Source organism: Mobula birostris, chromosome 12 (assembly GCF_030028105.1).
Source record: "Mobula birostris isolate sMobBir1 chromosome 12, sMobBir1.hap1, whole genome shotgun sequence".
Taxonomy (NCBI): Eukaryota; Metazoa; Chordata; class Chondrichthyes; order Myliobatiformes; family Myliobatidae; genus Mobula; species Mobula birostris.
The window spans coordinates 37474885-37487680 of NC_092381.1; the positions used below are offsets into that span (position 1 = coordinate 37474885).

Here is a 12796-nt window from a genome sequence, read left to right on the forward strand (position 1 = left end):
AATTCCAAGGGCTTAAGTGCACATCACACAATACAAATCTGAACTGATCAGAAGGTATTGTCCAAAGTGATTTCTGTATCCAACAGAGATAATAAACTTGGGCACACTTCCATTTGAATAGAACTGACACAATGGAGCTTAAACTGATTACATTGCCACCGGAGCACAGGAACAACCAGTGAGCTCCCACTCTCCAAGACAGTCCATTCGGTAACTCCTATCAACCACTATGGTTTGGTTTTGACCCAGTCTTTTACTTTTTTTCCCTCACATCAAAATTTGTTCTTGGCTCTTCTTCCCCTCTTCTATATCAGAGTGTGCATTATGGCTTCAGAGAGCAGAAATTCCTATGCATCAAAGACCACTTTGGAAAATATAACACCAGAGCCTGTTCAATGTTCTCATGTATGTTTCAATGGATAGAGGAACACTACCACTCAATTACATCAAACTAGTAAACTAGTGAGCTGCTCATCCAAACACAGTTTCTGCATGCAAATACTGCAAAGTCAAGGTCAATCAGTGCAGTCAGGTTAATTGGTCTATCAGTTAATTGGGGAAGCCTTTTATTTGGAACAACTCTTTAATCAAGAAAATAGCCAGGATCCCCTTTGTTTATTTGGGACACTATGCTATCTAATTGGGACAGGACACTTTTGCTGAACAGTTTCTAACTACAGTCAGTCACAGCACTTGCATGGCCATTAGACACTACACCGTGCTTAGAGCGAATGGTTTTATAAATAGTGTCAGTTACGTGTGTTTGTGTTCAAAAGGCAGTGATTATTGTCACTGATGGCTGGTGAGAAATAAGCTGTAAGACAAATTAGAATTGTTTTGCTCACTCTGGTTTCAAGCATTCAGGCTTGGAGACACCGGAAATGGCTGTGAGTGAAAATGATTAAACAATTTAGATTAGATTATGAGGACACGCAGTCCTCTTTTATTGTCATTTAGTAATGCATGCATTAAGAAATGATACAATATTCCTCCGGTGTGATATCACAGAAACACAGGACAGACCAAGACTGAAAAACTGACAAAAACCACATAATTATAATATATAGTTACAACAGTGCGAGCAATACCATAACTTGATGAAGAACAGGCTATGGGCACGGTAAAAAAAAGTTCCAAGTCTCTCGAAAGTCCCACATCTCACACAGACGGGAGAAGGAAGAAAACTCTCCCTGCCGTGCCCGATCACAGTCCAACTCTGAGTCTTCCGAAAACTTCGAGCCTCCGACACTGAACACCATCTCTGCTGAGCGCTTTGACCCCAGCCCTGGCCACCAGCAGCAGGCAAAGCCAAGGATTTGGGGCCTTCCCTCCAGAGATTCTCGATCGCACAGTAGCAGCGGCAGCGAACCGGGCATTTCAGAAGTTTCTCCAGATATTCCTCCGTGCTTCTCACAGCTGTCTCCATCAAATCAGAATTATGCACGGTACCCTATCTAACAAATACCATACCACTTCACCGGAGAGGCTGCGGGCGCTGCATCACGCCGCCATCTTCTCCTCCCACCCTCTACTTCAACAAGTTAGCAAGTTAGGAACTACAAAGAATTTGAAGGTATTGACAATCACCTTGAATGCAACAATGAAAATAATCATCTGAAACATTATGAAGGCAGCCCGTTATCTGTGCTAGATGTTTGCACTAATTTTGTTCATTTACAGTCAAACAAAAGAACACGGCAGCATGCTGGTTGTCTGTCGTATCTGACGATGACAGTGAAACTTGTGTGGGAGAGTTTTTAAATTGTTAAAGCCATTTCACTGGGATATTTCCATTCTATCAATCTCAGAAGTTTGGGTCCAGTGATATTCGTAGTCATCAGAAATCGGGGTCTTCCTTGGTTGCTGTGGAGAACCATGATTCTTCTGTGCCTTATCATGCCCTTCGCTCTCCAAGAAGCATTGTAGAACCACGTTCTTGGCCGTTAGATCTCACTGTTAATCTCATCCAAAATGTCTAGGACAAGCTAAGACAGGTACGAGGCTCGCTGATTACCTTCAACTTGTTTTAGCCCACGTGTTGAATCGTGTACTGGGCTGTGTCTGCTGTCACATGCAAACAGCTACTTAAAACCATAGCTGAGAGCTGAGTGTCTGCTGGGAACTAAAGGTGAGTGAGCTGCCCCAGAATGGACTGGACAAGCTACCTCCGTAGGTGTTACACCTCCTGGACACCTCATACACGGCAGCATAAATTGGATGAAGTTCTCCGTCAATAACGATTAGGAACTAACACACAGCTTTATCATACTACAGTAGCATTGGTGTGTTCTAATTTGTTCTGTATTTCATTTAAATACAGAATTTATAACTTAGTTAAGCAGTAGATTTCCTTTTTTCTTTAAATACCTTTTTAATTATTTCCATGAAACTTCGGTTAATTGGGTTATCCATTTAATTGGCCCAAAATATACAGTTCCTGATGTGTTCCGATTAACCAGAACTCACCGCACACTCAACTGTTTAGAGTATTTACAGTACAGTACAGGATCAGGCCCTTCAGCCCACAATGTTTTTCCAACCTAATTAAGCTAATGATGCCTAATTACACTAATTAATTCTCATGTACTTGGCCCATATCTGCCCTATTCTCTGCATATTTCTGTGCCTACCTCAGAGCCTTTTAAATGCCTCTATCATTTCTGTCTGCAGCATCACTCTTGGCAGACATTCCAAGCACATGACATATTCTGTGAATATATAAAGAAAATTCCCAGTCACCCAACTACCTGCAACCTGCACCTTAGGTGAGACGACATCATTAAAATTTTTCTATCAGGTTCTTAACATCCCAGATGTTCTTAGGCGCACAGAGCTCCAGTTCGGTCTTGAGCTGCAGCCGGACACACTTCCCACAGGTGTATTCCTCAGGGACACAGTATTCCTCCAGCTCTCTCGCATCCTGTGGAAAGCACACACCACTGCCCTAAACGCTGTCGTGACTCACTAAATGTGAAGGTGAAGGTTGCTGGATCCTACCTGCACTTACCTCTGCTCTGCCTCTTCACCGAAGCCTCTTAGCCGTGGCTCTTTGACCTCAAACAATGCACCAGAACTCAAACAGAGCCACTCTCAAAACTAGCCTCCTTTTAATCAATTCTAGCTTAATGGCTATTTTGTTTAAAACAAGTTTTTAACCTGAAAAAGAACTTGCAAAATTTGGTGGTTCCTTCCCTTTGCTACTAAGGCTGTGCCAAGATGGTACATTACCACAGAACTGTCAGTACACAGATCTAACCAATTCTCATCAGAATACTGAGTTGATCGATCCAATCTATGGCAAGGATCCAAGTTGCAGAACTAGTAAAACTGTTCCAATACAGTGACAATATTGGCATCCAACCAACAGTGCAGAAGACAGACACATTTTTTCCTGCCTACCTAAGCCAGAACAAAAAGAACACAGAATTGTAGAATCTGATTCATCACCTCATCTCAATCATCAGCCACAAGTTAATTTTACCCAGCACTTTGTCATCAATAACATCCTTACTCCGTGTTCTGTCTGGAACATTCAGCATCGCACTCTCAGAGTTTCGGTTCATCCATAAACAGACAGGATGAATTCAGATAGCGTGGGAAGTGTGTCTGCTCTTAACTCAAGAAGATACTGCTGCAGGAGTTGTTGAAGGTATTAACCTCAGCTGCTCAAGGACATCCTCGCCAGGAGGCATTCTTCACTGATGACAGCACAGATTTTAGCTCCATTTGCAAATCAGATACTGAAGTATTCCACATTCATAAGTAGTAAAAGTCCTGGGCCGACAAGAAACTACTAATATTAATGCCTCACTGGTGTTAGTGGCCACACTTCAACAAGAGAAAGAAAGAAAAAATTGAGGAGGATAGCAACCACTATATTTTCAGTGGATATTCTTTCTTTGATCCCATACCAGCAATATTCAAGGATAAAGACAACAATGGAAACCTCTCCAGGTATCACATTATCCATTTCTTCTCTCCCTTTATCACTAGTACACGGTGACCATATCAGCATTGCCTTCAGGTCTCTAACCTTCCACATCAAGAACAACACTTAAGGCTAGTACATGGGAATATCAACACCATGTGCTAATCCAAAAGGAAAGGCAAGTATCTTACTTTCTGCGTCAAGCTAATATCATTACAGCTATGTAATACTTAGTTTCATTAAGTAATCAGAATCAAAATCAAAATCAGAATCAGGTTTATTATCACTGGCATGTGTCATGAAATTTGTTAACTTAGCAGCAGCAGTTCAATGCAACACATAATACAGGAGAAAAATAAATTAAAGTGTGCGTATATTGAACAGATTAAAATCATGCAAAGACGTAAATAATACGTATTTAAAAAGTGAGGTAGTGTTCATGGGTTCAATGTCCACTGAGGAATTGGATGGCAGAGGGGAAGAAGCTGTTCCTGAATCGCTGAGTGTGTGTTTCGGTACCTCCTACCTAATGGTAACAGTGAGAAAAAGGCCTGCCCTGGGTGCTGGGGGTCCTTAATAATAGATGCTGCCTTTCTGAGACACTGCTCCTTGAAGATGTCCTGGGTACTTTGTAGGCTAGTACCCAAGATGGAGCCGTCTAAATTTCCGACCCTCTGAAGCTTCCTTCCATCATGTGCAGTAGCTCCCCCCCGCCATACCAGAGAGTGACGCAGCCTGTCAGAATCCTCTCCACAGTACATCTATAGAAGTTTTTGAGTGTTTTTGTTGAAATACCAAATCTCTTCATACTCCTAATGAAGTATAGTTGTTGTCTTGCTTACTTTACAGTTGCATTGATATGTTGGGACCAGGTTAGGTCCTCAGAGATATTGACATGCAGGAACTTGAAGCTGCTCACTCTCTCTACTTCTAGTCCCTCTATGAGGATTGGTATGTGTTCCTCAGTCTTACCCTTCCTGAAGTCCACAATCAGCTCTTTCGCCTTGCTGATATTGAGAGCAAGGTTGTTGCTGCGACTCCACCCCACTATATCTCACTCCTGTAACACATTGGTGTATTCCTTATTCTCATTGGAAATCTAACCGTAAGATCTTCACAAAATTGTGTTCTCTGATGCAAGCCTACTGTTATTGCTTTTCCACATGATTACCCTTTCTCTTCAACATTAGTAAGACAAAGGAGATGGTGATGGTCTTTAGGAAGACTAAACCTGCATTGCTCCCTTTTACTATTGATGGTGAGGATATGGATGTGGTGAGGAGCTACAAGTACCTGGGGGTGCACCTGGATGACAGACTTGAGTGGAGCACCAACACAAAGGCTGTGCACAAGAAGGGCCAGTGTCACCTATACTTCTTGAGGAGACAGGTCCTTTGGAGCATGCACGTCTCCCTTTCACATGTTTTACCAGTTTGTTGGCACCAGTATAATCTTCTACGTAGTGGTATACTGCAGCAATGGCAAAAACACAGGTGATGCCAACAGGCTCAATACACTGATTAGAAAGGCTGGCTCTGTTGAAGGAGTCAAATTGGACAAACTGGAAGCTGTGGTAGGACAACGGATTCTATGGAAAATCCTGGCAATTCTGGACAATGTTCCTCATTCTCTGCATGCCACCTTGGCTTAACAGAGGAGCACTTGTAGTAATGGACTAAGACAACTACACTACTCCAAAGAGAGCTATGAGGTCATTCTCACCCTCAGCCATTAGGCTCTATAATGAGTCAACCTATAGCCAGATAAGTGATGACCTCCTCCTGTTAGACCGTTTGTGGCAACTTATTTTTTATTCTTTCTATTTCTCTTCCAGTATTTATATCTGTGCACTTGTAATGCTACTGAGACACTGCAATTTCCTTGGGAGCAATAAGCATCTATCTATCTATGTTCTGTACTATGGACCACTTTGATCATCTTGCACTAAAATGGACTTTAGTAGGTAAATAATAAAAACCATTTCTACAACAAATCAGTAACAAGGAGCCCAATTTGAATATTTATCTCTATGTTTTTGTACATAGTATGTAACGATTTGCATATTATGTAAGAACACGAGCATATACAGTCAAACACCACACCATCACATCAGCAACAAGAAAGTTGATAAAACTGGAACTGCACAAAACGTTACAGGTCAAGAGGTGAAAATGGCAGCAGAGTGCACCAAATGTGAAGCTTACACTGACAGAATAGAGGGGATTAATGGCCGCATGTTGCAATTTTTTTTCATCATTTTATATTATCACATGTTTTGTAGTTCCTGTGGAGATTAATTATTTGGTGAAATCTATGGTTTCAGTAATATTGCAGGTGATATGAGCGGGACAGAAAGTTCTATTGAAGTAATTCCTGGGGCTCTTTAGAATCAAGAGGTTATTTCAGCAACACAGAGGTTCTATCTAACCCCTTTAGCCTGGTAGAAATGTGGGGTGTTAAGCAGCTAAATACTGTTCAAATTCTAACCATTTTCAAATCAGCAAGGATATGAAGGTGTGTGTGCCTTGACAATTGATGCAAATAATGCCCAGAGTTATAACTGGAGCTTGAACAGCAAAGCTATTTAGAATCCCAGCTGAAGGGAAGCAGATTTGAAGACAGGGAAGTCTTTGTCTTCCTTTAAGAGGTGAGGTACTGGGATTGAATTGGAAAATAAGGATTGTTGTGGCTTCCCTTCTTCTACCCCTGTCATTAACCTCACCCCTAGCATTTACTCAAGGTTAAAAATTAACCCTGGAGTTTACATTCAATGCTGCTTCATACTCAGCTGTTGTCTTGGGCTTAGGAATTTCCTGGAGCAAATGCAGGCAGAGGATTAATAATTCAATGTCCCCAGCAGCTTCCCGTTTTTGTAAATAATTACTTGCCCTCAATTTTATTTCTGAAACACTAATGGGCAGTCCCCAGGCCCGCAGACAGATTTGTTTGCAGCTGAATGCACATCCTATGTGTTAAGTGGTAGATTCTCAATTACTAAAAGGTGTCACTGGCACAGCTACATACAAATGGTCACGTTATCTACCTCCAGTATTTTCCATTATCTATAAGGTAAATGTTGAGGTGAAAATGAAAAGAAAAGCCATTTTTAATTTTTTTCTCTTATTGCGGCATATTATGCTAGAATATCTACAGGTGCTTTGCACTGTATCTACTTAATTGCTAAAATACAAATAATTTTTGTAAGATATTTATTCATAACAGCTCTATTTGGGGAAAAAAGCCTTTTTTGGACTGTCTAAATTTTTGAATTATTAAAGTATGGCTTTTTGGGTTCTGTTTAAGATCAACTTAAGTGGGGAAAACAAAGGTTTACTGTGATTTTACAGCCACTGATTCCAAATGTAGAAATACAAACTTTGTTACGAATCACCAACAACTAGATCTATATTATTAATTTTAAGCACCACCACTTATGTGCACGAATTAAAAAATCTATAGATTTAAAGGTTGAGAGGTAAACAACATACAATGCATGAGAACTATGTTGCTGCGTAGTTTCAAAGGTGTGAAACTTTCAACCGTGAACTATACCACTGAGGCAAGTTACTGCGTCAAGTAAAAAAAACAATACAATTAAAAATACATTCAAGTACACTTTAGAAATGAGAATGTACCTTGCATTCCGTGAAGAGTTATTTGTTTAAAATATGTAACAACCAGTGAAAACAGTACATTCTTTTCTCACATTTATTACTAGCTCTCAGTATTAATTGTAACCACAGGTGAATGTAAAACATCTATGCCGTTAATTCAACTCATTCAAAACTAGCTAACTACAAGCAAGTTCTTCTGAGAAAAGTACAAATCATTCAGTCCTTTTGTGAAATATTTTCACATGTGGAATGACTGATACTTATAAAAAACTGGACATCTTCACACTTAGGCAAGATGCAAGAACTTCACATTGACACAGTGTCAGTTTTGCCACTCTTAACAGTAATCATTGCCCTTTGCTCACTCCCCTCACTGCAGTATGGGTATTGCATTACAACTGCTTTAAAGTTGCAATATTCACCAAAGGAACAGCAGAATAACAATGGAAAAGGCATTATAATTAGGGGATGAGGGATGTTTAGAATGAAATCAGGACAATGTTCTTAATATGATAGGGAGGATCATTTTTTTTTTAACCTGATTGGATTGCATACAAACTATCCAATGAGGTTTGTTCTGAAAAATCAGAAAATCAGTAAATTATGCGCAACAATACGCCACAAGTTACACCATCGTTGTTTGAATTAGGGCCCAAATCAATCAGTTTTCCACCTCTGACACAAGATATGAATTTTGATATAGTATTCTTTTCAGCATAGTTCTATATCACAAATAGGCTTGTTACATTCAAAGGGATGGATATTACTTGGAAGCAAAACGCCACCCAGTACAGAAAGGATAAATTTTTGAAGTCGTACAGACATAATTGATAAGATAATGAAAAATGCTGGACACAGGTCTCAGATATCCGTGTTCAGCCTTGACTTGAGGTGCAGAATTGATAACACACTTCTTTATTTCAATATCCTCACCTTTGCAAATATAAAATCACTCTGTAAAATTGAACACTTATGAAACAGACGATTCTCATCACAGACTTTAGCACCTTCCTCTGGTTCCCTTCGCCTACATGATATCCGGGACTGGTATGCAGGATGTCAAAAATCATCAGCTACTCCTACAGATATGCTAATGATTTTTGACACTTATAATGACAAATATATTAAGCTACACAGCACAATCTAATATGATCACCTCTTTATTAGCTACAGTGTCATCTAACACTATCTGCACCCACCCCCACCATATCCAACATATTCTCACGAAATCCATTTATCCGCAGTAGATGGGCATCGAGAATAGTAAAAGCCAACAGTAGGAGACAGTTGTGCTGCAGAAATCAGAGAGCACCTTCTTACAACAGCTCAGCAGCTCACCACAGAATATTACAGCGTGACAAAATCTGACTAAAAGAGCTGAAATAAATCAGAAACAAATTTACAAACCTTACTAAACTTTGTACATAGAGCTGGAAGTGTTTAGCCTATTGGAAAAACATTAAAACCAACGTAATTTTCCCTGATTGTACATGTAAAGTGCTAACAAGCTAACATTCTGTGTCAGTATACAAGTGTTTAGTTTGGCAAATTAGAATTGGAAGGTTTTCATTTTAGGTTTTAAAGCTGATACCAGAAGATCAAAGATTTCACTTGTCGGAATAAATGACATGGAGGTTATTTTTGAACAGGAGAGTGTTACAAGGTGACTAACAGGTTCAGACAATATTTCATGGAGGCTCTATTTGTGCACAATAACTTGCTTTTAGAATGATATTAAATCCCTCTCCATTTATTATGTTTCTACCTATTATTTTCCTAAAATTGGTTGTCCTTCAGCTTTGAGTATTTTTACATTGTTAAATTATTAAAAAAGCTCAAATATCTACCCAACACACAAATTAAGCCTGCAGGTAGTAAGAATGCAAATGACAGTAGGCACGCTTTCACATAGTCTGGAGTGATGTCTTGCCTAGGTTCATCTTTACAGTGATTGTAAAGGTCTGAAATGAAATAGCTTTGAAACAACCTCAACCACAAATCCATGGCATCGAACAGCTTGCTCAGACCATCTCTAAGAAGCATGCAAGACTTGTCAAATTAACTCCTTCATACATTCAGTTCTGCAAAGCTATATTTCTTTTCAGACATGCACTCCCTGACATTATGAGAAGAGGAAATTGTTGCCACTATATTAATATTTCATCATTTTTATTAAAGCTGTATGTACCAGACTACGCTATTAGAACAAACAAAATTTTATAATGCATTGCCATATAAATATGGGGAAAATTCTATCAACTTTAAACACAAAATAAGGGAGATTAATTCAACTTTGATTTTTGAACCCATTCCATCTTATCAAAAAGGATTTAAATGAAAAAGGCTTACAAAAGATTCCTGCCTTAAGCTGCAAGCCTGCCACTGCCTTGTGCTTTCAAAATTGCACACAATATTCCTTCTAAGACGTACACGTGTACACACATCTTTTGCTACTTGCACACGAAGGAACTTAAACTGTGCACAGAAGGTTCTCACCCTCTAGCTCATTGGCATGTTAAGTTTATTTCACAATCATACACAATCACATTTCCTTTTCCGGTTTCTAGTGCAGACTGAGTTGACAACATGGAGTTTGCAATGATTGGTCTTCAGATTTTAGAACTGGCTTATTTATACTGTTTTTATTGAGGTCTACTTCCACTTAAAAATTCAGAGCGCACATGCTGTTGTCACTGGGCAAAAAATTGCACAGCACAAGATTTTTGTGCACACCGGTCATTACGAATTAGAGGGAACATTGATTACCCATATTAAAACAATTACACAAATATTGGACTCTCCGCTGGCCAAGATCCAAGCTGCAGCCATGTTTTGTCATACAGGAACCATTGCTATTGAGTGCATTTTGTCTTCTATAGAAAACTAACTTTGGTATAATTATAGATTTCATCGGCTTCATCCTAGTCACAGTCAAATCCCAACTAACACCACAAAATCACTGGTGTCAAATCACCTGATATCTACAGAAGGGACAAGTGCTTGTGGAACTGTATCTCGTAAGGGAATTATTGACTTGGACAGGAGTGGAACCTGACAAACTAAAACACACAGTGTTCTGATTGTACTTTTCATTAAGGACAACAAGAATTATCAAATTGCAACAATTCAAATCATTTTATAACTGGGAATAATGAAGTAATGCTTTCCTGAAAGTGGATTGGACAGTACACGAGATGTAAATTTGACAGAAATGCACTTTGAAAAATATCTTTTCCTTCTTCCGAAATTCAAATCAATTCTTTTCATTTTCATTATGCCTTGCATGGGCATTGTATACAACAGCAATTGCACTTAGGCACGACCATTGTACTGAGAATAGAATTCTGATTATGCCTGTGCCCTGCCCAAGGCACTAAATGGCCACATCAACACATCACAAAATAATGACATCCATTAATGGGGGAGGGGAAAGGACCCTTACAATAGTTACCATGTACTTGGTTGATCTCCGAATTGGATGATAGGATTTCATCAGCCAATTTCTGTGCTGTGGGAAGTACTTCTGTGTGGTGAGCTGTGATTAAATACTGTATAAATTTCTGAAGCTGGTCTCTGTTCATTTGGAAAAGTGTCTCAGAGATGGGAAGACGCAGTTTGACATGATCGGCCTTTCGTATTCTGTACAGCGAAAGTGCCACTACATGGGCGCAGTAAAAAATGTCTTTGTTGCCACAGCCACACGTTACGGAGGTGATCTTGCAGCGGTCAAAACTGATGGCCACTCTGTAGATCATTTCAGGCTCCGACTGGGTGCCTGGTTCAGTCACGGTTCCGCTCAGATGAAATCCTGCCAGGGAGAGAAAAATATATTGATTAACATCAGAGCCAATATTCAAATGAGTCTCTCTTGAACTAACTACCAATGACAATACTGCACAGTGCCATAGCTCATTCCCCACCACACAACTGTGTCTCAACAGTCTTCAACTTGTTTTGTTATCCACCTGGGACTCGTGTTTTATGAACGAGTTTTAATGAATGTGCTGAGTTGCTATTTATCTTAGTGTCCAGCTCTTTACTCTAACTGCCCTAACTGAAAAGTTGGACTTAATTCCCCTCGGTTTAATTAAGTTTTATTTTAAGGATTAACTAACAAGACAGTTGACAGTCTTCTTCTACATCTTTCCAGTTCTTTTCTTCAAAATAGACTTGTGATATGTATTGGCCTCTTTTACAGGAGCATAATTGCCAAGGAAGTTTAATTTACTTGTAATCACCATCTATCTTTGTCTTTCAAGCTACGAAGCTGTGTCATCAATTTTTGGCCATTGCACTCTTACAAGACGTCTTGCCAAGAGGATTCAGATGAGCATTCCTGTTTAGATTCTAGATCTTAAACTCTGTCTTCCCTATTCCACATTTCAACTTCTACTTCCTCTTCACTGTGCAATTTGCAAAGACCAATTAGATGAAAACATGAATACAGACATTCTACTGTTAATGATATAGGCATTTCAGGAAAATAAAGTAAGACTCTTTTGGCAGAGTAACAGCAATGCTCAGTTTTGCTGCATGGGCCATGAAGAAGTGGTGTGGCCCTACCTAAGCAGGAAGACCATGGACAACTGGGCCTTGATAAACTGGGGAATTGTTGGTGTGGGGTCAAACAAAGAAATAGTGGGTGGAGATGACAAAGAATACTAGTCATCAATTGTGTTATGACAGGCTTAGATCTGTTCTTTCCTGCCTCCCAAGAAGCTATATATTTAAGACATACCAATTTCAGTAATAGGGCCCAAAGCTGCTCTTCTTTTACATACATAAGACACGAAAATTTATTTTAGTTCTTTCCCATGTGCATCTGAAAAAAGAAATTGAACTCAATCCAGTATCAGACAATTGTTGGCAATTTCAGCTCTCAATATGTTGATCCCCGAAACTGAGGATCTTTATGCAGAACAAGAGATTCTGCAGATGCTGGAAATCCAGAGTAACGTGTCCCGATGTGTTTACTGTTTATTGCTCCCTATAGATGCTGCCTGACCTTCTGAGCTCCTCCAGCATTTTGTGTGAGGATCCCCAGATGTTTCATGCCCACTACATTGGTGCAACCAGACTCAATTCCGACTCCCTAATCCTACCGTATTTCCAAATCTGCAGCCATTTCTCACAACAGACCATCATTTTGTTACATGCAGAGATTTTCTTTCTGCTATTGATACAGTGAATCTTTTGGAACTTCACATTCTACTTGCACCCAACAGAGCAAAATTTATGCTGAGATATGTGTTGT

The 12796-nt window shown here is 39.6% G+C and overlaps 1 protein-coding gene across 2 annotated transcripts in view; it reads right to left on the bottom strand.

Moving 5' to 3' along the window:
* The window catches only part of zswim5 (zinc finger, SWIM-type containing 5), a 244384-nt gene that overhangs the window by 91548 nt on the left and 140040 nt on the right, over positions 1 to 12796 (bottom strand). Inside the window, exon 2 of one of the 2 annotated variants that reach the window (XM_072273636.1) lies at positions 10994 to 11350. The exons of the other annotated variant lie outside the window; for it this stretch is intronic. Coding sequence (XP_072129737.1) covers positions 10994 to 11350 — 357 coding nt within the window. The remainder of the gene's footprint in view (positions 1 to 10993; positions 11351 to 12796) is intronic. 2 annotated transcript variants of the gene reach the window in all.